This window comes from Manis pentadactyla, chromosome 9 (assembly GCF_030020395.1).
Source record: "Manis pentadactyla isolate mManPen7 chromosome 9, mManPen7.hap1, whole genome shotgun sequence".
Classification (NCBI taxonomy): Eukaryota; Metazoa; Chordata; class Mammalia; order Pholidota; family Manidae; genus Manis; species Manis pentadactyla.
The window spans coordinates 26709054-26734710 of NC_080027.1; the positions used below are offsets into that span (position 1 = coordinate 26709054).

Genomic DNA, 25657 nt, shown 5'->3' on the forward strand with positions numbered 1-25657 from the left:
TAGACAGGCACTTAGCTAGTTTTGTTGTAAGGGTGGGGCCCTTGTTTCCAATGACCTTCAAATGTATAGTCAGAATTGTGGCAAGAAAGAACTGAAGGTTGTTTTCTATTTGAAGTCCATAATACATTTTGGAGCAGGTATGTAAAATATAAGGGAAGCATTATGCTCTCTGAGGGAAATAACACTGGGTTTCTCAAACTCAGAGCAATCAAATCAGTGTATATTTGTTACTTAAAATTTGTTTATTAAGATCAAAAAAGGGAACAATAAAAAAGAATGTGCCGTTAAACACTCGGGAGGAAAAGATCAAAATTATTCCCACATTTTGTAAGAGCACCTTCATTCTGATACAAATCACAGTTACTTATTCCAAAATGGCGTCCTTTCTTTGGAACTGTGTGCTTGAGAAAAGGTGTCAAAGGGATGGGCCAAAAACAGTAAGGCAAGCACAGCTGTGTCCTACCTGAGTTGGAAGGGCATGCGTTGTATTAGGTTACAATTCTGATAATGGTCTTCACAAACAAATACTAGGGGTTTCTGCTGGGACATCCCCTGTGGACTGAGACGTCATTTGAGTTAGAGTGAGATCAGCTTTTTGGCCCTTCGCTATTGCCTAAGCCTTTTATACATGGCTCTGATACAACAAGTTGTGGTGATCCCCCTTTTCCATGAGCAGTGGCTGCTCTTCTTCAGGGAGCTGCTTTCTCTTGCAACGGCATAACAGGCTCCTGAGGCCTCCCAGCACGGCAGTGAGGACAGCGCCTACCACAGCAGCCCCAGTGAGCCATGGCCAGAGGCGGCTTGCTTGTTCTAAGTAGGGCTTAATGTAGTCTTGGAAGAAGTCCGGTTCTGAAAGAGAAAGATACCCAAATATTGTTACTGTGGTCTTCACTGTCGTCGTCATCATCGCCAGTACCCTTGCATGGTACTTTGGAGTCAGACGCTTGGATTTGAATGGCAGCTCTGCTGCTTACTAGCCGTAAAGGCTTGGGATACATAATACACCAAAGCCTCAGTTTCTTTATCAGGAAAATAAGAAAACAATACCGTCTTTGGGATGTTTTAAAATTTATAGGTAATATCTGATCTGTAAATTACACAATGCCTGCCTACAATTCAGCTACTATAACTCTTTTGGCTATTCTCGTATTTGAATCCATATTTCTAAAAAATAGGTAAATACTGCAATCTCTTAATTCTATAACATTTATATCTGGAGTTCCTTATATAAAAAGAATAATTTTAGCTTTCTTACAAGTTCCCTTTTCTTGAGCTTTTTGGTATGACATCATGATTTGGGGGCAAATCCACATCTAGGTTTTTCATGATTTTTAGTATTTAAATATTATTCACTGTTGAACCAAGTATTATGTTAGGATTACATTGCCTCTCATATCATTTTCCTTGAAGTTGAAGTTCATAATTTATTGTATCTTTGGCTTTATTTTAAAGTATCTATCACTATTTATAAGATGCCCTATAATCATTTTATGATACAATGGAAAAAAGAGAATGTATTTTGGGCTTACCTTGCAGGAAATTTATGGCTCTCTGACTCAAGTCTTGAACAGAAGTAATATATGTAACTTTGGGTAGTTCCCTTGAAGAGACAAAGTATGCCTTCACCTTTTCCCTTTTTTCTGTTTTGCCTGTCTGGAAGGCAGATAGTGTGGGTGAGCTATCATGGACCATGTGGTCCAGGGCAGACCCTAGGTCCTGTGGGACTACAAGAAAGGAGCAAGTCTGGTCCTTGAAATTATGGAGCTGATATTTGACAACACACAAAGACTATTATTTGAACAATAAATAAACTAGCTTATTTAAGACATGGATATTTGAACCTATATCTGCTTCTGACTGGTGCAGGAACTGTAGCATTCTTTGATGACCCCTTTCCTTGGCTGTAGTTGATTAGTACTCATTGGACCACTGACTCTAATGGCTAATCAGAATCATTACCCAGAATTCACTGTGCTGGAATTGAGAGTCAGGGGCTCAGGAGCTCAGAACAGCCTTACTTCTCAACATGTGGAAGACAGGATGAAGTCTACACACGCTAAGAAGTAGAGGCAAGGGCTGGACAATGACAGAGAGTTTTTAGGGTGCTTAGTTCCTGGTTCCAGCTCTTCCTCAGTCTCAACTACATACCTGTTTTCCCCACCACAGTTTGAAAGTTCATCCCTTCCTTGGAATTTGTAAACCAGTAAGTGCCCTCTTTATCTAAGCTGATTCTGTGGCATTCCTTCAATTTGCATTTCAGAAATTCTAATTATTAAAAAATTTAATTATATGCCAACTATAATAAAAGATAAAGTACCTTAGGCTATTTGGGATGCCAATTATATATAAGCACCATACATAATACAAATGAAATCCACAAACCAAAGAAAAAAGGAGTATTTAATGAAATATCTTGGAAACATGAAGTAAAATTTAAGATGAGAGTCTCACTGTTCACCAGAAACTCAATAATGTTTAGAACAGTTGTAGCAGGAGAATTTTGTTAAAACTGATTTTATATTAAAGGCCAGTATTCATTCAAGGAAGACAGAAATGGAGCTTCCCTGGCTTAAGTGGGTCTATAGAGCTGGAACTTTGTGTAGATTCTCCTGTCACTGTTCCTCTGTCCCTGACACCTCTTCTGACCAGCTGCCACTAAGGTCCATCTCAAGTTCTTAGAACTCCTTGAGCATGATTGGAACAGTACCTCACTGTAGTGTTTGTCTTCATCAGGAAAGCACAGGAACTTGCAAAAGATAAACGTTATTAGGCAAATTATAAAAATGATGTAACTTTGAATGATAACTAATTTAAATGTAAACAATGAAAGCCCACAAAGCTAAAATTCAGAAGAAATTTAAAAATATGAAAAATTACCTCACATGGTATTGTTCTTAATGTATTTTATAAATTATCTTGAAAATGAGACTATACATGCCTAGATTACATTGCTATTAATTAATTCAATATATAGTACATTTTAAATATCCAACAAGATGCAGAGTACATGTAGTACAGACTATATGACATAATAAATAAGACATAATAAATATGATTTCCTTTATTGTTCAAGGCCCTCAGCTCATGCTCAAGTCACAATTTTTAAGTACTATTTCGATGTCTGTGCTGCTCCTCAGCTTTTCTTGTAATTTCTCTCCTCCAGGTCTTTCCAGGTGGTCTCAAATCTCTAGGACCAAAGGACCATCCTCTCCGAGAAACTTTATATTTCTCCATAACTTTAAACTAAAATTCACACTTTCTTAGCTATTTGGTTTTGAACCCAACAGCACACATTTAAATTATTTCTCAAGATCATAATTTTTCTATCATCTTCACCTACTTAAAATTCCATTTTTCTTGTTACCCCTTCTTTTCAGAATGATCATATAATCTTCTGTGCTGTATGTTTTCCACATCACATACCCATTTAGTCACACAACAAACACATGTGGTTGTTAGGGACCATTATCCTAAATTACTGAATTAACAATCTGTAACTGAGAAAATTCACCTGGCAAACTTAAAAACATTACAGGCAAACTTTCTCAGTTATAGATTCTTAATTTAGTAAGTTAATATATGCAAAGTACATAGAAAGCAATTTATAAGTTATTAAATCTTGTTATTCCATAATAATTTCATCAGTATTTCCCATAGTACCAGCTTCCAAAAAGAGGTTTTTCTTTCTCAAACCTGTTTTGAATACTGATTTAGTTCAAGTCTCTTCTCGGGTCTTTCAGACTCTTGCTTTGCTTCTTGGACATGTGCCAAATTGTTCATGTTAAAATTATTTATATGTATGTCTTACTTTTTAGGCTTGATCATAAACTTTTAAGAGCAAGTATTATGCCTCATTTGTTTTCCCTTTCATTCTTCATTAATTCATTCATGTAGCAAATGTTCACTGAAACACTACTACATGCCAAGTAGTGGTCCAGGCACCAGCTGTTGCAGGTGAAAAGATAAGTGAGCAGAATCCTTGACCTGAAGGAAATAATAACTGGAAGAGGAGACTGACAAGTAACAAATTATTTCAAGACTAATGCTATCCCAGAAATTTTCAAAAAGATACAATAGAATCATAAGCAAAAGACCTCCTGTATCTGTCTGAGGAGTCAGGGAAGGCATCTCAGAAGACTAGCCTACTGAGTTCATTCTAGAATGAACTAGAACTCGAACGTGTGATGTTGAGGGCAAGCCATCCCAGGCAGAAGGAGCAGCATGAGCCTGTATAGAGACGGGCACAGCGGTTGACCAAATCCGTGAATAGAAGCCTCATCAAACCCCATCTGCAGAATGAGACTCCAGTTACTGTGAGCATGACTCCCCCTCTCATTTTTAAAATCAGACGTCCAGGTCTTTTGGAATACATTGGAAGAAGGAAGAAGGAAGCTTTCCACAGAGCAGACCAGACAGAAATCAGGATTGCAGTTACCAAAGCACTGAGGACACAACCCTTCGCTGCCAAAGCTTTTGGGCCTCACCTTGTAATCGGTTATGCGGGCAACAAAATCACATGTTACGTCTTTTTTAAAAGCATCACTAAATCCAATTCTAAGAAAATGTTTGGCAAAGGTCAGACATAGTCATCAGCTGCCTTTCACTGGAAACACTTAAGGAATTATAAACATGAGTACATGAATGATGAAAAATGAACTTCTTGAACTACATTATATCAAGAAAATCTTAAGGATTTTTTTCAGTAAACTTAAGGTTTAGCAGTGAATAGAGATACATTTTAAACTCCTTGAAGGTACAACAGAAGCAGCCATAGAATAATTCACAAAATACAAAGTAGGCAGTTGCTGTTGTTTTAAAGTCAGACTTCTCTAAAATTAATATGTATTCACTGCTGTACGAAAACTGCTCCAAATTGATGAAACATTTCAAATCAATTTGATCTTTCAAAATTTCACTAGAAACAAATGATAAACACCTTTAAGCCCCTAATGTGATTTTTTGAGCCTCCTCCCTCTTCTTTCTTCCAATAGTTTTGGTTGCCTTTTCAGTAAAATGTGCCCATTTGGACACAAGGGAAGGAACAATGGTGTGGAACATATAGGGACTAAAGAGAACCCTTTCTAGTGTGGAGTAATGGCAGAGAACTAGTTTGGGATTCAATATTTGCCACTTACCAGCTTTGTAACTTAGAAATAGTCACCTTAGCTTCCTGTTTTCAATTTACTTACTTATAAAACAGAATAAAAAGCATGACTACATAGGATCGTAAAGATTAGCCGAGAGAATAATTTATGTTGTTGTCTGCCTCATTAGTACCTCAAGGCCAGAATCTTTTCTGAGTTTCAAGGCTACCCAACTGCCCCAGAGACATATTCATCCTGACGTCTCATATCACCCCACTTCACTGTATAACAGGTACATCCATAGGATTCCTTCTGTGTCTGGTCCTGCTCCTGCTGGTGTTGTCTCAGTGAATTTTATCACCATTCATCACTTCCACAGGCCAGAAAGATTAAAGGCATCCCTACTATATCCTCTCTCTTATCTAATATAAAAATCATTTTCTGAGTTCTGTGAATTTTGTCTTCAAAATATGTCAAATTGCAATACAGGATTTTTGCTGGCCTTCCTGAATGTGCTTTACAATGGCTACAACACTTTCCACATGCTGCAGGTAACAGTAATCTTTTGAAAACTCAAATCTGATCATGATCTGTTTAAAATTCAACAATGGCTTTTGTTACTCTAACAATATGGCCAAATCCATAATCAATACCTTTTTTTGAACTAATTATTTTTTCCTGTCATATTCCATCCTCCTGAATGTTACTTCATTGACCCCAAGAAATAATAGATGAGTGATTAGGTAAGGAGTTAAGGCCTTTTTTTTCTATTAGGAGGTAAGCTCTGTGAAGATAGAAACTGTTGTTTACCACCGCATCCATAGCATCAAAGACAATGCCTTGTCCAAGGTAGTTACCAAATATATGTATGTAGAAAGAATAAATAAATCAGTAAAACCCCATAGAAAATACTTAATGTGATAGAAGTCATAAAATATGTTAAAAATGCATATCTAAAAATGACCTGGGTTTTAAATGGGAGTAATACTTCTCTAGCAAGCTCTACTTATATTGGTTAAAAGATTATGAGATACTTAATTGGTTAAAAGATTACTTGTACTGATTAAAAGAAAATTATAAATATCACTTACACTCAAACTGATTCATTGATTTCATCCTATACTAATACCATTTGGTACTTAGACTAGAGAAGCTTGAAAGATACTAATTTTCATCTTGTAAGGCTCTTAGACAAGATAGAGAAGGAAACGATACATAGAAAACTTACCATGTAACTCTAGTAAAGGAGTGATTAAACATGACTATGTATGTGTATGAAATTATTTCATACCTGAAAGTTTGGCAAATAGATAAACAGGATCAGAGTTCAGCCAGAGAGAAGAGTGTGTTCAAAAGCATGAGCCATGCTTTTGATGAGCATGGTCTGGAAAAGGAAATCATAGAATCCTAAATGGTGAATCTTTCAGAACCCATTACCAATATATTCCTTTCTTTCTGTACTGTGGGTGTTTATGGAAAGAAGGGAACACATGCTACTTGAGATTGTCCCTCTTTTTAGCTCACAGGAAGCCCCTCCCCTTACCACACCCTTTGTTAAATCCCATATTCTCAGTGACCTCAAGGTTTTCAAAGAACTGATCTTATCTGCCAGCCAGTGTTTCTTCCATTGGCTATGATCTTCAGATAAAGCAAAAGAGGTTCTGTATCTATGCAACTGTTGGTCCTCTAAAAGGCAGGGAAAGGTTGATAAGATACAAGTTCTCCCGTTGGCTCTAAATTGTGGTTTTGCTGTGCCACATGCTCACTAGATGGCCTGGAACAAATTATTTTCTTTAAGCCTCTGTTTTCTCATCTGTGACAAGGAAAATAAAAGAATAGTACCTACTTCATAAGGTAGTGGTGAAGATCAAAGGAAATAATGCATGCAGTATACACCTACAGGAGTTACTGGCACATTAAAAAAATACTCAGGATGTGTTAGCTATTACAAAAAAAAACCGACTCCATTTATCTCCTCAGTGTAATTGTCCATTTCTTATACTACTCAAATAGGAGAATTTAGAATTCCATAAACACGTTGTACACTTTACACCTCTGTTTTTCTTGTTACTCTCCTAGCTTAGAAGAGTCCCTGTTCTTTTCTATCTGCCATTGCCTGCTCATCCATCAAAGCCTTGTCTTCTCTTTTGAGGCTGAACTATTCAGAAGTCATTTCTTTCTCCTTCGTGTTCCTGTTGGATTTTGTTTGTTAACTTTTTCATTTCACGTAACACAGCATGATGTCTCATACTTTCTTGCACAATTATCTGACTTCCATACTGAATTTAGAGCTCCTAGAGGTCTGGAACTGTCTTAGTCATTTATGTCATTAAATCTAGCACAGGAAGTACCAAGTTGGTAAATGTTCTTCATTTCTTTATATTTTACTTATCTGTGTACATTTTCATGAATTATCAATGAACTTAGTGAAACATAAGTGTTTATTGAATACCCCTTACCCACAAGCCATATATTGTTTTACTGTTTTTGCTTGTAGACCTTCTTGTATTAGAGTGGAGGGACAGAGTAGTGAAATGAAGAGAGACCTCATGGTATTGGAATCTGGCTCCTCCACATAGTGGTGTGTGGTATTGGGAAAGTCACTTAAACTCTCTTAGTGTCAATGTCTTCACTCTTTCTAGGGATGATAGTACTTTGCTAATATAAGGTTGATTAATGATGCATGTACAGAATCTGCATGTAGCAGGCTTTTGGGTAGGGGAGACGTTACTATCTGTTCTTCATTTATCAAGAAGATACTGACAGCTCTACTCAGGAAGCTTACTGAAAGCCCAGATCTAAGTACAACCCTAGAGTTTTATATTACTATCTTAAACATAGTCATAGACATTATTATAATAGCTATTATCATGATTACTATTAATTAGGCTTAAAATCAAAATGTCAAAACTTTTCTTGGCAACACAAGCAGGAGTTCTCAAAGGTGATTCTAAAACTGCTAGATACGATCTTGTGTCACACTGCACAAGGTTCTTTAACACATGCTTTTGTTTCATTATCACAGCACTCTTCGATGTATTCTGATCTCAGTATTTCAGGTTAAGAAACTTCAATTTGGGGAATTGAAGTTAAAATTTCCAAGGTCACAAAATAGTCAGCTGAGAAAGTCACATCTTAAACCCATTTCTTTTTCCTGATTTTAATTCTAGTGTTCTTCCCATGGTTGCCGTGCATAAAATGCTCTATGTTAAGCAGAATGGGAATTTAAAGACCCTTGCAACTTGGTTCATGAATGAATAAATTATTGATAAGTTAGGAATTGAAATGTGCTTTCTCAATTTAAAGGGTTTGGGGATAACATTATAAAAATGTAAGTTTCTTTTTAATTTCTCAAAGCAACTGGTCATGCTTGATTCAGCAATTCATATGAAAGGAATTGAACTTTACCTGAATCTTGGAGGTAGCTATAGTCATAGCCCAGGTCTCTGGATGAAATAAAGAAATCGCCATTTCTATAGAGAGGTATAAAAGGAACCATGTAGGAGTCCCGGTTATGTCCAATGGGTGCGTTGGCCTCTGGGTAAACTTCTTGAAGAGGATGGTGCCTTCGAAGCCACTGTTCAAAAATACTGCAGAGGAAAAGATTATTCAACCTCAGAAACATACTGTTTATAAAAGAAATACTTGGAATTCTTAAGATAACAAGGCATATCTTGAAATCCCAAGATATGGAAAGATGCCAGATATTTTTCATGCTTTGAAAATATTTTGTAAAGCACCAGTTCATGCTGTCAGGCCCTGATGAGGCCCATTCATTTGAAAGAAATAACAGAGGATAACTCTGAAAAAGGAATTTAGGAGATGACTGAAATGCACATGACAAAGTTTAGACCCCTCAGAATGCTGCAGAGCAAGGATAATTATTGTCTGAGTGACAATTGAGTCATAGTTGTAAATTAAATGTTTCTTGTCTCAAAGAAAGTTAGCCTAAAGGAAGGACATACAAAACAAAGAAATCCGTACTGGCATTTGGTCTTTTTTTTTTTTTTTTTTTGTCAGGGTGGGAGACTTTTAACTATTTCAGCCCCCTGGTTATCTTTGGTGAAGTGTCTCCTTAATGGATCTTGTGGGGAGAAAGAGCTCACCTTCCATAATGGAGACTAAAAATACTTGGACTTGGTTTCCCAGCTTCCCCAGAGGATGGAATATGACCCACATGATCAATACTCAGCCAATGAGATATACCCATCCAGATGTAACAGATGATAGTGATGCAAAGAGGCAAGGACGATGGAAACCATTGGAGGGGTGGGCAATGGCAGTTGTGAGAACAACATCCTGTTTCTAGGGGAAGCAAGGCCAGAAGTAGCTGCAAAGGGATGCACTCTGTGTCCTGCACCATGGCTCGGCTGCTGCCTTCCTCCCTTGTTTCCACCTGTTTCTTATGATTCCCTCAGCTATCTGACATCCTCTCAGCAAATGCTTCTCCTGTTTCAATTGGTCAGTTAAATCAAATCTTTTCCTGCTTAAATTAGAGTTAGTTTCTGTTGCATGTAACTAACATCTCTGATTGGAACAAAGCTAAAAAATTAAGAGATCAAAATGATCCAGTAAGGATGGAATAGAACTCAAGCTGTAGCAGAATTTATAGTGGCTCATTAAGAGTGTGATAAAGAAAATGGTTTTGTATTATCAGGGCACATAACGTAGAGGGAAGAACACTGCATCTGGAGATGGCGAGTTCCCCTGTGGCCTGGCTCTGTGGTTTAAGAGCTGTATGAACTCTTGGCAAATCACATGAATTCTACGCAAATCACTGAAGGTCTCAGAGATTTAAGGCTCCTCCTCACTAAAATAAAAGTAGTAATGTCTGTCCTATCTGTTTTCAAAGGAATTATCCAATGGGATAACTTTTATAAAAGTTCTAAATAAGTAAGCTATTGTTATTTAGCTATAAAGTGTAAGCTAGGAGATAAAAGGTTAGTGTGTGGTTGAGGGGCTGGTGTCTGAAAAGGAAAGTGAAAAGACATCTTTTTTGAAAAGGCATTTTTAAGTACAATAACGAGAACAAGGAAGCAGATGGCAGCAGTGGTGATCATTTTTTCCATGGTGGAGAATTTTTGCTTAGAGAACCTGGACTTCAAATACTAACTGTGGTCAGAGTTGGTTTTTAATTGTGAATTAAGTGAGGTATCAACAGGATACTGATAAACAGAGAAAATATGGTCCTTGAATACCAAATGCTCTCTAAATAGCTGAATGTTTAAATATGTTTCCTGAATACTTACTATGTGTCAACTTTTGGACAAATATAAAGCTGTGTAAAACCCTGAGTTTTGTGGCTTGTGACAAGGGAAATTTGTAAAATTTCTCAACCTGCTTGATTTTCCTTTTCATCTGCAAAATAGGAATAATATTTATATCATGAAGGTATTGTGACAATGAGTTAATATAAGTAAGCTACCTAGCTAAGTGCTCGACAAATGGTCAGCAGAAGCCGTCGTCATCTCTATCCCCTCCCCCTTCTTCCTCCTCATTGTTAATGTTAAACCGGAAGAATCTCACAACTGGTAAGAGACATGAGACATGCTATGACAGAAATGCCAAAGCCTCATATATTTGAGCAGAGTCTTTAAGAATGGTTATTATTCTAGTTGGCAGAAAATGAGAAAGGAGAAGATTGAGGAAGATTGGTTTTTCAGTGTGTACCTCCATTTCCTCAACTGAAGAATTTAGGAATCTGGCTTAACAAATAAACCCCCAATTCCATTCAAGTCCTAAAATTTTATGAATTAGTCTTTAAGCAGTTTTCTTCTTTTGCACAAAAGAGTAATTTGTTCATTATATACAATTTAGAAAATATAAACAAGCATTATATCTAGTTTTTAAAGTATGCATATATAATGCATGTATAATGGAAAAAGTACAAAAATATTTTAACAAGAGAATTGTATTATAGATAATGTCTTAAAATATTTTATTTCACTAAGCAATGTTTAATGCTGAAACAATATTTGAACATGTTTAAACAATGTTTACCAGCTTTCAACTGGCAAATGCATCTTTTAATGAGAAGGAGGCTCCCTGATAATTAATCTCTCCCCGACCCCTATTAAAATTTGATTGATTTTGAAAGAATACAATGTGCAGTGAGCCCAAGATAAGGACTTGAGGCAAAAATTGTGCCTTTTATCAATTAAGAAAAATTATTACTGTCATTCAATTAATAAATTATCTTTTGTCTGCCAAAAAATAAAAATTCTTTAGCTAGGTAATACAAGGGTAATCAATTCTTAGCACCAAAAGATTTAATGGATGAAACCATTAATGTGCTCACCCACCTTATCAACCTTTTAAATGAAGGTATTAATCTTGATTAAATTCTTCATTGGTGGTTCTCATCTTCAGTTAATTTCATCAAACCATGTCTAGAATGGCTCACGTCAGAATACTAATGTTTAAGTTAGATAATCCCACTGACATATGGGGAAAAAATTATCTTCTTACCAAAGATTCATTTAAACTGTATCTAGACAGTTTTCTGAAAGTCTGAGTGACAATAAAATTCCAGTAGTTAGGAAAAGGTAAAAATGACCATAGATGGAAACAAGAAGATGTGTATTTTATACATACAAGTAACATAGGACTTATGGTTTCAGGACTGACATGTTAAGACCCTGGTCATACCCACAAGAGAGAGCTAGACAAATGGAAAAATTAGTAACATTTCATGGCCCCATGAGAGAACTGAGGTCACAGGGCAAACTGCTACCCCAAAAACTGCAGAGATAAGTGCATCCATGGGAACACAGCTGAGATCTGGGCGTCAGGAACAGAAGCAGCTGGATCCATAAACTGGAAGGAACGTGTAGGCATTTTGGTGGCTGGCTAGAGATTGAGGATGGACTAGTAGTGATAGTGAGGAACTCCCGAGAGCCACATTCTTGGGGATATTTCTACACAGTTGGAGTTTTTTACCTCCAGGAACTCTATCAGGTTTTCATAATGAAAATGGGAGAAAGATTCTCTTCTGGCTCTGTCAGCAAGAGGGAGAGTGTGACCATCGTGATACATGCCCAGAGCCTTGGTCATAGCCAAGCCCTTAATCCAGAAGAAATAGCTACTGAGCCTCATCCCTGCTGGAAGAAGGGAATTCCTCTCAGTCTAGGCATTTCCAGCCATCCTGTCTCACCTAAGGGGAAATAAAACACAGCCTGCATAGGTCAGGCCTTCCAGGAAATAGATTGGGAATTCTGTAACCAAAAAAGGGAGAAGGAGTCCACCATACCATTGGAAAACATTCACGAGGGTCACAGCCCTAATACAGTGGCCAACTAAAAGCTGCAATGCAATCATAGTATTTTAGAACCCACCCCTCCCTTCTACTTTACCATGGTACCAGCAGAGCAGAGTGGAGACAAAAACAAAGACACTCTGGAAATTTGAAATCTCTGGCACCTATAGCTATAAAAATCATTGAACACAGCACAATCCTTGCCAGATTAACAGAAATCCTTACGTTAAAGGCCTGTCTACCTCAGTTTCCTGTCACCCAATAAAACGTATCTGACTTCAATAAAAAGTTACAAGCCATGCCAGAAAGTAAGAAAATAACAGTCTGAAGAGACAAATCTTCAGACCCCAACTCAGATATGGTGTAGATTTTGGAACTGTGAGATAGAGAACTTAAATAATTATGAATATGTCAAGGGCTCTACTAGAAAAAGTAAACATCATGCAAGAACAGATGGGTAGTGAGGCAGAGAGGTGGAAACTCTATGGAAGAGTCAAAGGAAATGCTAGAAATAAAAAATACTGTTAACAGAAAAGAAGAATACCTTTGATGGACTCATTTAATATTCTGGAAATGCAAAGTCAAATAAAGAACTGTCCCTGTCTTCAAAAGTGACAGTCTCGTCAGTCATTCAGCACAGTAGAGTATGAGTGCTGTGGGAGAAGCAGGGCCATTAACATTTGGGGAGAACACAGAGAGAGGAGATAGCATCTGTTTGGGGGAGCTCTTAGAGTTCCCCGGAAAAGCAGAACCAACAGTGTGTGTGTGTGTGTGTGTGTTCAAGGAGAGAGGGAGACCGAGAGTTACAGAAACAGAGACAAAGAAAGGTTCATACAGTCATGGGAATGTGGCAAGTCCCAAATTTGCAGGGTAGGCAGGCAGGCTGGAGACCCACAGGGTTGCAGTTAAACCCTAAAGGCAGTCTGCTGGCAGAATTCCTTCCTGCTTGGAGAGTTCAGTTTTTCCCATGAAGGCCTTCAACTAATTGAATGTGGCCCACCCACATTATGGAGGGTAATTTGCTTTACTCAAAGTCTACTGATTTAATGTTACTATCATCTAAAAAATACCTTCACAGAAACATCTAGAATAATGTCTGAGCCAAAGTCTGGGTACCATGGCCTAGCCAAGTGGAAACATAAATTAACCGTCACAGGTGATGTCAGGCAAGGCACCCCAGTTTAGGTGACACTTGAACCTCCCTTTTGAAAAATGAATAGCAGACGTCTGGGTAAAGTAATAGAAGGGAAAGGGCAGCCTAGGAGGAATAAAACACAGGCATGAAGAAACAGAGGTATGCTTTTAGGGCCTTGAAAGTAGTTCGGAAAGGCTGGAGGGGAGGACGTACGTGGGAATATGTGGCTAAACCAAGATTATGTAGGGCTTTTCTACACATTATAAAAGGTAGAAAGTCTGAATATTATTCTGAAACCTCTGAGGAGCCATAGGAGGATTTTAAGCAAGGAAGTAACATAATCATGTTTAATTAATGCACAATTCAATGAACTAATAGCTGAATTTGGAGTTGCAAAGGAAGTAAGCAGGTGATATATATATGACCTATTTGTGCTGGGATCACTGGACAGAACTGGCGCCTCTCTCTAGGTTTGAGGCAGCAGCAGCCCAGGAGCTCCTTTTCTTCATGCTCTTAGCTAATGATAGAACTCATTTAAGAAGTATTTAGGAATTTTTACTGAAACTACACTTTTAAAATAGGTGTACACTTTAAGAGCTTAGATTTCAGGGATGAGTAGCTGCAAATGAAAGCCTGCTATGCAGCTAAGAACTTCAACTGGAGCCAACCTTTAATGACTATGATTTCAATATACTCTACAGCTTCTTAGCAGAGTTGGGCAAAGGGCAGACAAGTGCTTGGGGAGTAGGTAAGGGAGCGAAAACCAGATTAACATCACTTAAACTAATGATGAAACTTAAAGGAATTTGGTGTAGGAACAAAATTATCAGTGATAATGAATCAGAAAGAACTGAAGAACTAGAAGTCTAAGAAAGAAAGGCAGTTTCAGAGTTTGTTTTTCCTTTTCCCAAAAACACTTCTGGGTATCATTAAGTGACAAGGCACCCTGCTATGAACTGTTTTAAGTGGGGATTAAAAGCAAACTGTAGTGGCCCCATGTGGTTACAGTGTGCATCCAGGATTGAGATCCACTGCCTTAAGCAGACATTGCCCTCAAGTCGCATGAGCCAGGCTGTACTCACAGGCCATAACTAGTCAGTGTAAATCTGTGAAAAGGAATCTTAAAGGACCAGCCCTCCCAAAGTTGAGAGTCTGTGTGGGGCAGGCTATTGATTTGGCCCTCAATACTGATTAACCTTCAAATTCTCAGTGCTCTCACCTGTGAAATGGTGATAATACAAAGTACCTTGTTCCCTTCACTAAGTTGCTCATTTGTTTATTCATTAAATATCCTGTCTTGTACCCATTCCATGCTAAGCTCCAAGGATGGGTAAGAATTGGCCCTTGTCCTCATGGCTCTCACTCTGTGATGCTGCAAAGAGAGATGTGATTTCAAAGCCATGTAATTGATGCTCTTTGGAGGCATGTGCATAAAACCTGTGGGATTTCAGCAGGAGCAGCTAGCTGTTGAAGTCAAGGACAGCTTCACAGCGGGGATGCTATTTAATCTGGCTGAGTAGATTATGGGAAGTCATCGCATTCAAGGCACAGGCCCATAGGAAGCCTGAGCACAGATGTAATTGAAAAATGAAAGTGGTTTGGGATGTCAGAAGAGAATGTAGAGCAGCGCAGGATCAATAGAAGTGAAACCGGAAAGGTGAGAAAGGTCAGACTGTGAAAGACCCAAGGGTGGCTGAGGGTGGCAGTGATAGTTTGGACTTGCTCCCGAGAGTTAATTTTCCGCCTTAATACATTACATGAGGACTGACAAAGATTGAATTTGAATTTAAAAATATGATTATAGTTGATATGTATATTATATTCAATAATAAATCAACACATACTACTTCTGTATATTGGAGATTATAGTGTATCCGTAGACCAACAGTGAATAAGGTAACGTCTACATATGTAGACAACTCTTCTAAGATAGCTACACTGCCCCTCTTCCTTGCAAAATTTCTTTTCACAAACTTTACCATCACTTCCTACTATTCTTCATTAAAGTAATGCTTCTGAGGCTCATAAAGTAATGAAAACCACCTAGTCAATTCTATAATAATTCCCATGTATTAGGTAGTTATGTATCTGGTACTGTGCTGGAGATTTTAACATGCATGGTCATGTTTCTCCAACAACACTGCAAGAGAGGTATTGGTCATAGTAGCAGTGGGGAGAGCTCCATATAGAACACCATATGCTGGGTGCTGTTCTAAGTACTTTTCCTACTGGAACTCATTTAATCCTCAGAACCATCCCATGAGGAATGTTCTATTATTATCCCTATTTTGCAGATGAGAAAACTGAAGCACAAAGGAGGTAAGACACTTTTACAAGGTGACCCAGCTAGTTAGAGGCAAATGGTGGAATCAGGATTCAAAACCAGGCAGTCTATCTGCAGTACTGTTCTTAGCCTTAGCAAAGTATTGCCTAACAACAGTATTTGCATGAAAACACACCACAAACAAACAAAAAACAGGAGTAAACGATGACTTTCCCTGGTTCATTTAGGTAATGACCTGAGCAGCAGGAACCTCAAGGGTGGCTGTGCTCAGTGCTTTCCACGACAGCAGGTGCTTCCAATTGTGTGTTTTGCAAACATACACACCCATGCAGAGTGAACCTGCGTGACTTGCACAATTTCTAATTTAGTCAAGAAAAGAAAAAGAGCATTGCAAAAGAGCTTTTGAGTGGAAAAACCTGTGGTATTTTGTATTAGAAATGAAAGCTTAATCCATTCACTGCTGTGTCCATGAAAGTTGGAAGAGTGCCTGCGTACAGTGGGTGCTCAACGCATATTTGGTAAAAGCCATCCCATAAGGATTCTAGAATCTGCCCCCTGGGAATGAGGACAAAATACCATAAATATATATATATGTTTTTTCAACATCAACTCAGCAAATTGTTATTGAGTGTTTACCTGGGCAGCCAAGTCCTGGCAGTGTATATGATAAAGCAGGAGATAAAATGTTTAAAAAGGCAGAGTCCTTCCCTTAAGCAACTTTTAGGGAGGAAAACCACTCACACCATTTATATATATATGGCTTTTGTATATCTTTACTTTAGTCAAGGCCCTAGGACCTGTATCCGATGTGGGAAGTTGTCTTTAGACACTACTATAGGTTAAAAGTCATCATTCCTGGTAACCACAGTAGAATTAGTTCAGGATGGGCATAATGCATATGAATAGCATTTCACTGGCCCAACATTCTTGTCATGACCACAGACAATACCGTGGATTCCAACATCCTCTGTACTTAAGGATGTCCATGTCCCTAGGCCCTAAACATCAACGTGGCGATGTTAACAGCCTATTGCTCTCCTTGTCAGGGTAGATTTCACCTGCTTCTGAGGGTTACCGTGAAGAGTTCACCACACATCTACTACCTGTCCAGCTGGAGAACTCCTTTGTTTGGAATGAAAAAACTCCTTCCTCCAGACAAAACGATACTGTTGTCATTTTGGAATATGGGCCTTCAGACACAACTCTAACAATTTCAGCCTCACAAGAAACTGGATTTAGTTTGATGGGAATCCATAGAAGTTATGGAATTATTCCTTCACCTAATCACCTACATTACAACTTAGAGATCCTGTAGTCACAGCTGCACAAAGGCTCTAATCCATTAATCAATTTTCACCCATCCCCAACTGGAATTAGAGTATCTGTTTTTTCCCCTGTAGGCTGTAAGGGTTCTTGTTAATAAAAATCACTAAGAACCTCATTCTTCATCTCTGATCACTAAGAACATTTGCTGACTCATCTATGCCCAGACCTGGCCTGCATCTCTCCTGCTTTCTGACTCTTCTCCAGGACATAGAATGAGAAAGTGAATAGTTTGATGGGTATGGATAAAAAAAGGGGGGGAGTAGTGAGAAAAGTGCGTTGATAGGAACAAAACACAAAACTCTATGGGTGTCAGCCTAAGGCATATCAATTTATTCCATATATAATGAGAATCATTGTTGCCATTTGAGATGAACAGAATGAAAAATGTGCATAAAAATTGTATATGCAAGTGTTGCACAGGATGGATTTTTTTGTTAGATGAGAGGCAAGGGACCAACATGTAAGGGGCAATGGCACCTATACCGAAAATGTAAGAAAAGTCAAAGGTAATGTCTGTAAATGAAACAAGAAAGCAAAGAAGGTCATAAATGTTTGAACATCAGGGATGCCATCTGGCAGAAGGAAGATTCAGTATGAGCTCAAATGCTTCTTCCAATGAGTAGCAAACATTCCACGCATGCCTAAGAATATTTATGATGTACAATTATAGAAACACATGGAACACAAATACACAAATAATTTATGGAGTAATAATGCTAATATCATTGGAAATTCAGATGAGAAAAAATATAATGTGCTCAAGTCTATCCTAATGAACAAAGAAGATAATGTAAAACATCCTTCAGAAAGCAAATACAACTGGAGCTGACAACCTGACATCTTAATCACAACAAATGATTCTGATGCTGGAAGGAAGGAGCCCACAAAAAGATAGATCAAGGACCAAAAAGGAGATTATTTTCTTCGTGTTTTTCTCTAACATAGTAGTTACACACCCAACCTATCCACCCTTTTTCTTTAGACAAATTCATCTATCAATATTTCCAAGTCTCTTTTCTTCCTACTACTCTAATCTTCTATTCCAGTTAGGAAAAATTGGCAAATGCATTTCTTACAAGGGTCAGTGCTCAAAGTAAAGTATAAATTGCTACTTTAAGGAAAGGAGAAATCTATTCTCCTTGCAGTAGATCTTTACACTAGAAAGGAAGCTAAAAAAAAGAATTCCCTATCTTCAGTGCTAAGGAGGGGTCCGTAGAAAGGTAAAATATTCGTGAAGCCCGTTCTGAAAACAGCAATGAATCATAGAGGGTAGAAGGCCAGAGGAGCAGGCAGAGAGCATCTCAGAAAGAGTTAAGATTACAAACAGAAGGGTCTGTATCCGTGAGGACTTTGGAATCTCTATAAATGTCCCAAGTTGTTATGACTTATTACCTGTTTTTCCCAAGTCATTAGTAGTATAATTCATGAAATTAGAAAGATTCTATTAGGGACCGTTAAGGGAAATATTCATAATGAAATAATTAATATTTCATTTCAATTATTGTACTTGTATTTGTCTAGAAATAACATAGGCACTGTTTTTATTGATATGGAGTTATGGGAATGTATTTTATTCCACAGCCAAACAGCAGACAGAGAGGAATTCGGAGGGATGGAATGGACTCAGCGGCCATGTCTGTGTACTCTTCCTTGGGTCCAGCTGACAATCCCTGTCCTCATTTCAAATATCAGAGGAATGAACTTATGTTTGAAGCCTTTTCCCCAACTACTTAACATGCTTCTAGACAGTGAGGACTAATAATTCCATTTATCCCCGCCTCTGATTTCCTTGTGTCCTTTTGAAAGTTGAGCTTGCATGTTCAGTGAGGGTTTATCATTTGCTCTTTGTGCCCAAAACACTTGAGAACCTCTATCCATTAAAAAATTATGACTATTGTTTTTTCATGTGAAACCTTCATAAGAGTGTATATCAATCATACCTTAATAAAAAATTTAAAAAAATTATGTCTAGATATAATCACTTAAAAAATAGAAGAATTTCTTAGAGATTTGATTACCTAATGGGTCTGGACTCAAAACTGATGTAAGGATCAATCAAGCTTAATTAAACATGTACTAATCACATAGGTATCATTTACTGGGAACTCATATGAGGGAGAATGGGGGGGAAAGAGTATTATTTTTATTCTTTTCTCTTTGTTTTTCAAACTGGTTAATATCAATTGAATGATCTTCAAGTTTAATGATTCTTTGTTCTGACTCAACTCTTCTGTTAAGTCCTAATTAATATTTCATTTCAATTATTGTACTTTTCAACTCCAAAATTTCTTTTTCGTTTCTCTTAATAATTTCTCTCTCTCTACTAATATTCTCTATTTGGTAATATAAGATTCTTAATACTTTAGTTCTTTATTCCTGATTTCCTATAGCTTTTTGCAAATAATTAAAATAGGTGATTAAAGTGTTTGCCTAGAAATACCATCTAGGCTCTCTTAGGCACTGTTTTTATTGATTGCTTTTTCCCACTTGTGTATTGGATATAGTTCCTTTTTTTCTTTTCATTCATTGTAAATATAAATTTAAAATACTCAACAAAATACTACCAAACTAAATCCATCAACATACAAAAAGAATTTTACACAGTAACAACATGGAATTTACCCCAGAAACTCAAGATTGGTATAGCATCCAAAACTTAATTAATGTAATAAATCCATAATCTAGCAAAAGAGAATAATAGGATTATATAATGAGAACTTTTCTTTTTATTAACATTAGAAGAGGTTCAGTATAACCATAGTGGAATATCAGAGGAATATTTTGAAGTTCCAGATGTTTATCTCCTTACTCATTGAGGTTTTACCAGCAGACATGCTTGAAAATAGGTAGAATGAGAGTTTGGGAGAGAAGGTTGAGAGTTACAAGCAAGGTAAGTCTAGGAAGGTGTCCTGGTTTCAGGTAGGTCAACCCTGAACAGACACCTAAGTATCTAAACATGAGCATCTGAAGGGATGTGATGGACTCCGGTTTGACTCTGGCTTCGGCTTCCTCAAATTCACGGGCCTTAAAAACTCATTCCTGTGTCCTATTTCTTCCAACTCTCCATTTGAATTATCTTTCCTCCCCCAGACCTAGCTACGTTATATCAGTGTAGTTGTATTTGATGCTATTTACAAACGTTTTCTTCTAGAAGGACCTAATTTAGTGTGAGATCTGGGGTTCAGGGACAGGTGGGTGCTGAGGTTGTAGCTTTAGGTACTCTGCTTGGTATTTCCATGTCAGCGGTAGAGGTTTTAATAATGTCAACTTTCTCAGGAAAAGAGGCTAAGAAGAGCTAGGCAAGATACTAATGTCGTAGCCAGATATCCTTCAGAATAGGGCAGAATTTGATTCTCAGTATGAGAAGTACTAACCTTGAAAGAAAGTTGTCTAGTGGTGCAGAGAAGGGGTTCAGAGAATGCTGTAAATTGGTGGATATCTATGTTCACCTTTGGCATACCTGTGGTTGTATAAATACTGCTAATTATACACCTGCCCACATCGTGGGAATGAACTCAGTCGTTCTCAACCTAAGAAAATGCTGATGCTCAGGTCTCCATATTTATTAAGTAAGAAGCTCTGTGTCTGGGGCCTGCACAGGTTATTTTTTAAAGTACGCCATGGATATATGCAGTAAGGATTGGGAGACACTTGCACAGGGGATTACCTATTCTGTCAGGTCTGGCTTAGAAAATGGATGAGAGAGACTTTGAGTAGAATGTATTAATGGCAGAGCTACTGACTAATTGGTTTAAAGAAATAATCCATGGACCTAGAGAGTATTATACTGAGTAAAATTAATCAGACAGAAAAAGACAAATACCATATGATTTCATTTATATGTAGAATCCAAAAATCAAAACAAATGAACAAACAAACAAAACCGAAATAGACTCATAAACACAGAGAAAAGACTGGTTGTTACCATAGGGGAGGGGTGAGGGGATGGGTGAAATAAGCAAAGGGAAAACATTAGTGACAATGTTTGATACCTTCTTCTGGAAAAAAAATACACTCACATTCCTCATAACAATGGGCAGTTGGGTTTTGGTGAAAACAAAATTCTAAGAGATTGCTCTAACTGCTTGCAAAGTAATTTTAGGTCTTTTAATTCATTTAAATTCATAATTCATAAATTATGTCATTTAATTCATTTTAATTCACTGGTATTGTGGCACTGGGTGCGTAATTGTTTGCTATGGTAAGAGGTGAAAAATATCAGATGGGTTTTGCCTGAACACAGATGAGGAAGGCTGCTTTTTTTCCTTTTTTTTTTTTTCACTATTTATAACTTGAGAAATTATGACACCTGATATCTTGAAGGCATTGATGTGGAAAAATTGTGTTTTTATATTAGCTGTCTGCATCAAATCAGGCAAGAACAAAACAGAAAATTGATTTCTTTGCTAGTCTGATGGATATAGTAACTGCTTTTTGAGAAGAAATTAAGGTAAATCTTCCATCACCTACATGCCAACATCTAGCTGAAGGAAAATGTGCAAAAGAGAAAAACAGGAAATAAGTTGGGGTGCTGCTTTTTCAGTGTGAAAAATGAAAAGATTTTAAAGTTAGGTATTTGATTAGGAGAAAATGAAAGGTGTAAGTGTCACCTTCTCTGGCACCTTTGGTGATGTGCATTATAGAAAATATTTGAGAAAAAAAATCCCAGGCTATTAGGTTGGGGTAGCAAATACTTGAAAAAATAAAAACAAAAGCAAAACATGAAAAGTGGATGGATATTGGGTAGATTTAAGGAAAACAAAGTGTTTTTATTTGTATACTTAACTTGTAAATGAAGTAAATAAGCACTGACATATTTTTCTAGCCTCTGCAAGTCTCTTCCACCCACATCTTGCTTAATTTCCACCCCAGGCTCAGTCTTTTCGTCGTTTTAAGGACTAATCTTGAGGGCTGGTAGCCCCACCATGATAATACTTGAGTCCTCACTGATCACGGATTGACTACTTATGTCCACTCTAATAATCTTGCTTCTTTTCTGCCATGTTTTCTTGACATGGGTTACTATCTTATTAACTTATTTGTGAAGACCTTCTAGAATTGGGTCTCTGCCTACCAAAATAAAACTTCTCTGACAGTTGGGGGTCTTTCCCCAAAGTGAACCTATTTGAGTGAGCAATTTTAGTTTCCAAACATTCTATCCCTTTTAACAATAGCTAATAATATGGTATTTGGCCATACAAAATTATCAATTTTCTGTCATAGAACAGAAGCCTTGCATTTGACACATACTCCATCTGAAATCGAGGAGCAGGTGTCTGTTAATCCCCAGACTCAAAGTCCCCACTCACATACAAATCAGCAATATTTCAGGATGATTTTTGCACATACAGACACCAAAAAATATTGTCCTTGCACTTAAAAGCACAGGGAAGACAGAAACATGACCATGCATTTTTTAAATTAAAGTATCATTGGTACACAATCTTACGAAGGTCTCACATGAACAACACTGTGGTTTCAACACCCATGTTATCAAGTCCTCACTGCCCCCCCACCCCACTGTGGTCACTGTCTATGAGCCTAGTAAGAGGCTATAGAGTCATTACTTGTCTTCTGTGTGCTGTACTGCCTTTCCCATGACCTACCTATATTGTGATTGCGAATTATAGTGCCCCTTAATCCCCTTCTCCCTCCCTCCCCATCCTCTCCAACCCCTTCCTTTTGGTAACCACTAGTCCCTTAGAGTCTGTGGGTCTGCTGCTATTTCATGAACATGCAATTTTAACAGACACTAGAATAGACGTAAGTAAAAGATGGTAAAAAAGAGTGTGTGATCAGCTCTGACTGCAGGGAAGGAAAAAGAGGCAATGTTTGAACAGGAGCTTGAAGCTCAGATGGTGGAAGAAGAAGAAGGGAGAAACTGGTTGAGAATTTCAAGGAAGAGGTAAGATAACAGTTTGCACAAAGGCCTCTTGGAGGCGGCACCTAGGTGATTCCACTTACATTATCTTGATTCTCTGTAGTTGAGGGATAGGTGAGTATAGTCGGCCTTCAGCAGATTTAATTGAAGGGCATTTTAGATGTTTTATGCCACAAAGCATATGTATAAGAAAGAGAGATATTACAGTGATTAATGTAATCGATCCTTATTATCAAGGTATATTGGGTTGCTGATGCACAGTAGGACAGTAGGACAGAAAACAGTAGGTATGCAATACAGGGCATTCTCTGGGGAGTTTTTAGCATTTCTGTACTCAATAGTAAGACATTAATGGGTGACTATTGTAACCAAAGAAAGGCAAAATCACTTCAAATTCAGATCTTTTAGGAATAAAAGTTTGGGCCATTCACCAGGTAAAGAGCCTTGGCTGGCTGAGGTACTGGCTAAGGGCAATCAGAACGTGCTATGGGTAGTGGAAAAAATTATAAATAATAACTGTGGCATTATAATGTGGCGTGGAATTGAGGTCTGCAGTAGCTATGCATATTTTCTTGCCTATTATTCTAAGTGTATTTTTGCATACTACCTAATTTGTGTGTCTATGTATATACACATATTTTTATATATTAACTAACATCTTTTTTGTTATCTTCTTTCATATAAGGGATGTCAATGATATTTAATTTTAAAATTTAGATTTTGGTGTACAGAATATTCAGTATAGACTGTGACAGTATTTGAGAATCATTTAACATTTCCTAGAGAGATACTTTGAGTTTTAGTCAGAATTGAATGTAATGGCTTCCAGAGCTTTAGTTATCTTTTTTGGGGGGACAGAATGAGAGAATGTACAGAAAGCATTATTATTATTTAAAATAAAACATTTTATCATACTTGATTATTTTTGCTTTAATTTGAAATTTAACCATGTGTGGAAGGCTGTGTGTATGTGTTAATTCTAAATAGCTGAAGAGTGGACTCTTGCCAGTTATTGACTAGTGTTTCTCAGCCTGAGATACCCTGCTGTCCTCCACTGCGTGGTACCAGGGCTGAGACTGTAATTTGCATATCCCCTTTGCTAGCTCAATCCCACAGACACTGGCAATAGACTGGAAGAACAACAAGGGACTTAACTGTCATTTATTTCAGTAACAATTCCTTACCTTACTAAGATCAGCCTCCAGCTTTTTCATCAGCACTGTCAGAATCAGCACATCATTCCCTTTAATAAGTTTCAATGTAAGTTGGGCTATCTTCTGCCTTTAGAAGTGTGGTATCTACTTCTGAAAAATGCTGGTAAATTCCTAGGGTATCAGGTAAATTCCTACAGCTGCCTACTCAGAGGTTTGAACTCTGCTCCACAAAGCCCCTCTTCTAATATCAACTAGTATCATGAGGCAACAGCCCACAACAGGCATTGTTTCTTTCTCTCTCATTGACACAGAACACACACACACACACACACACACGCACGCACGCATGCACATGCACAGACATACACAAATCTATCATTTTTGATAATAAATTAGAGAAAATAAAGTTCTCGGCTAACTGGTTGTGGGTTAATTTTTTATATGAAATTAAGAAAAACCTAGCCGGCAATTATAGACTATACTTTGAAAACATAAGACATGGAGAGTATCAGAAATAACTGATGTGTATTTAGATTTCATGCATTTTACAGATGAAAACATATATTCATATACTCAAATTGTTCCAGACATACTTATAAGTTTTCCAATAACAAGCACACAACTGTTTTTAAATTAAAACTAAAACTTACATACCTGAGTGGCACTAGCAAAATTTCCACTGCTCAATAGCTCCATTGCAGACCTGGATCACTAGCTTTCTTACTCATCTTATCTTGATGATATAATAACCTACAAACACGATTTTTGAACCATATGTGGCAGTCACATGTTGCCCAGGATCAGAATACAAGTCAAATACCAGCATTCAATGGTATTTCCATTTTTTGTCTTTGTTCTCCCTGTACATGTGCCCACAAGACTGGTGAGAAGGAAACACAGCTCTCCCCAGTCAATCCCATAGAAATGCTAGCACACCACAAGAATTAGTTTGGGTGGAAAATGGGGCCACAGTAGCACTCGAGCCATTTTAATTTCTTAATTTCTAAGCTCTGATAATTACTCATGATTTTGATTCTCAGGTCTGTATTACTCCTATTTAACAGTTCCTCTGGTCTCAATTCCGTATCAGCATCTGAACACACTCTTATGTCTTATTTATTGTTCACTGTTTTCTAAGTATGCAACCTCACTCCCTATTCTTTGCCGCAAGGTTTTTGCTTGACTACTTGCATCTTGACACTTACCACTGACATTAGTATTGCCTTCTTTGTGACTGAGAAGGGGGAGAACATTAAAACTTGTCAGCAATCAGTTCTACTTTTGCTTAAGAGGTAGAAATGTTGCAAGATAATGTCATTCCCAATTTACCAATAAGAAAAAGTCATAATTTAAAAAAATCATGTTTTTGCCTCATCAGTGATCTAGTGTCACAAGGAAACCATGCAGATGGATTCCAGCAAGTGGCAAGACATGCTGAGGAGAGATAAGATAAGCGAGCTGTTTCAGTTTGGCAGAATGTGAGAGGAAAGGGGAAAAGCCATAGAATTGGATAAGAAGGAAACAACTAAAATGTTAAT

At 37.5% G+C, this 25657-nt stretch overlaps 1 protein-coding gene across 1 annotated transcript in view; it reads right to left on the bottom strand.

The window, feature by feature from the left end:
• Positions 1 to 237: 237 nt before the first annotated feature.
• TYR (tyrosinase) overlaps positions 238 to 25657 on the bottom strand; it is a 78264-nt gene continuing 52844 nt past the window's right edge. Inside the window, exons 4-5 of the mRNA XM_036923325.2 lie at positions 8493 to 8674; positions 238 to 849 (exon numbers count right to left, since the gene is read on the bottom strand). Of these exons, the coding sequence (XP_036779220.2) occupies positions 623 to 849; positions 8493 to 8674 (409 nt within the window). The 3' untranslated portion in view covers positions 238 to 622. The remainder of the gene's footprint in view (positions 850 to 8492; positions 8675 to 25657) is intronic.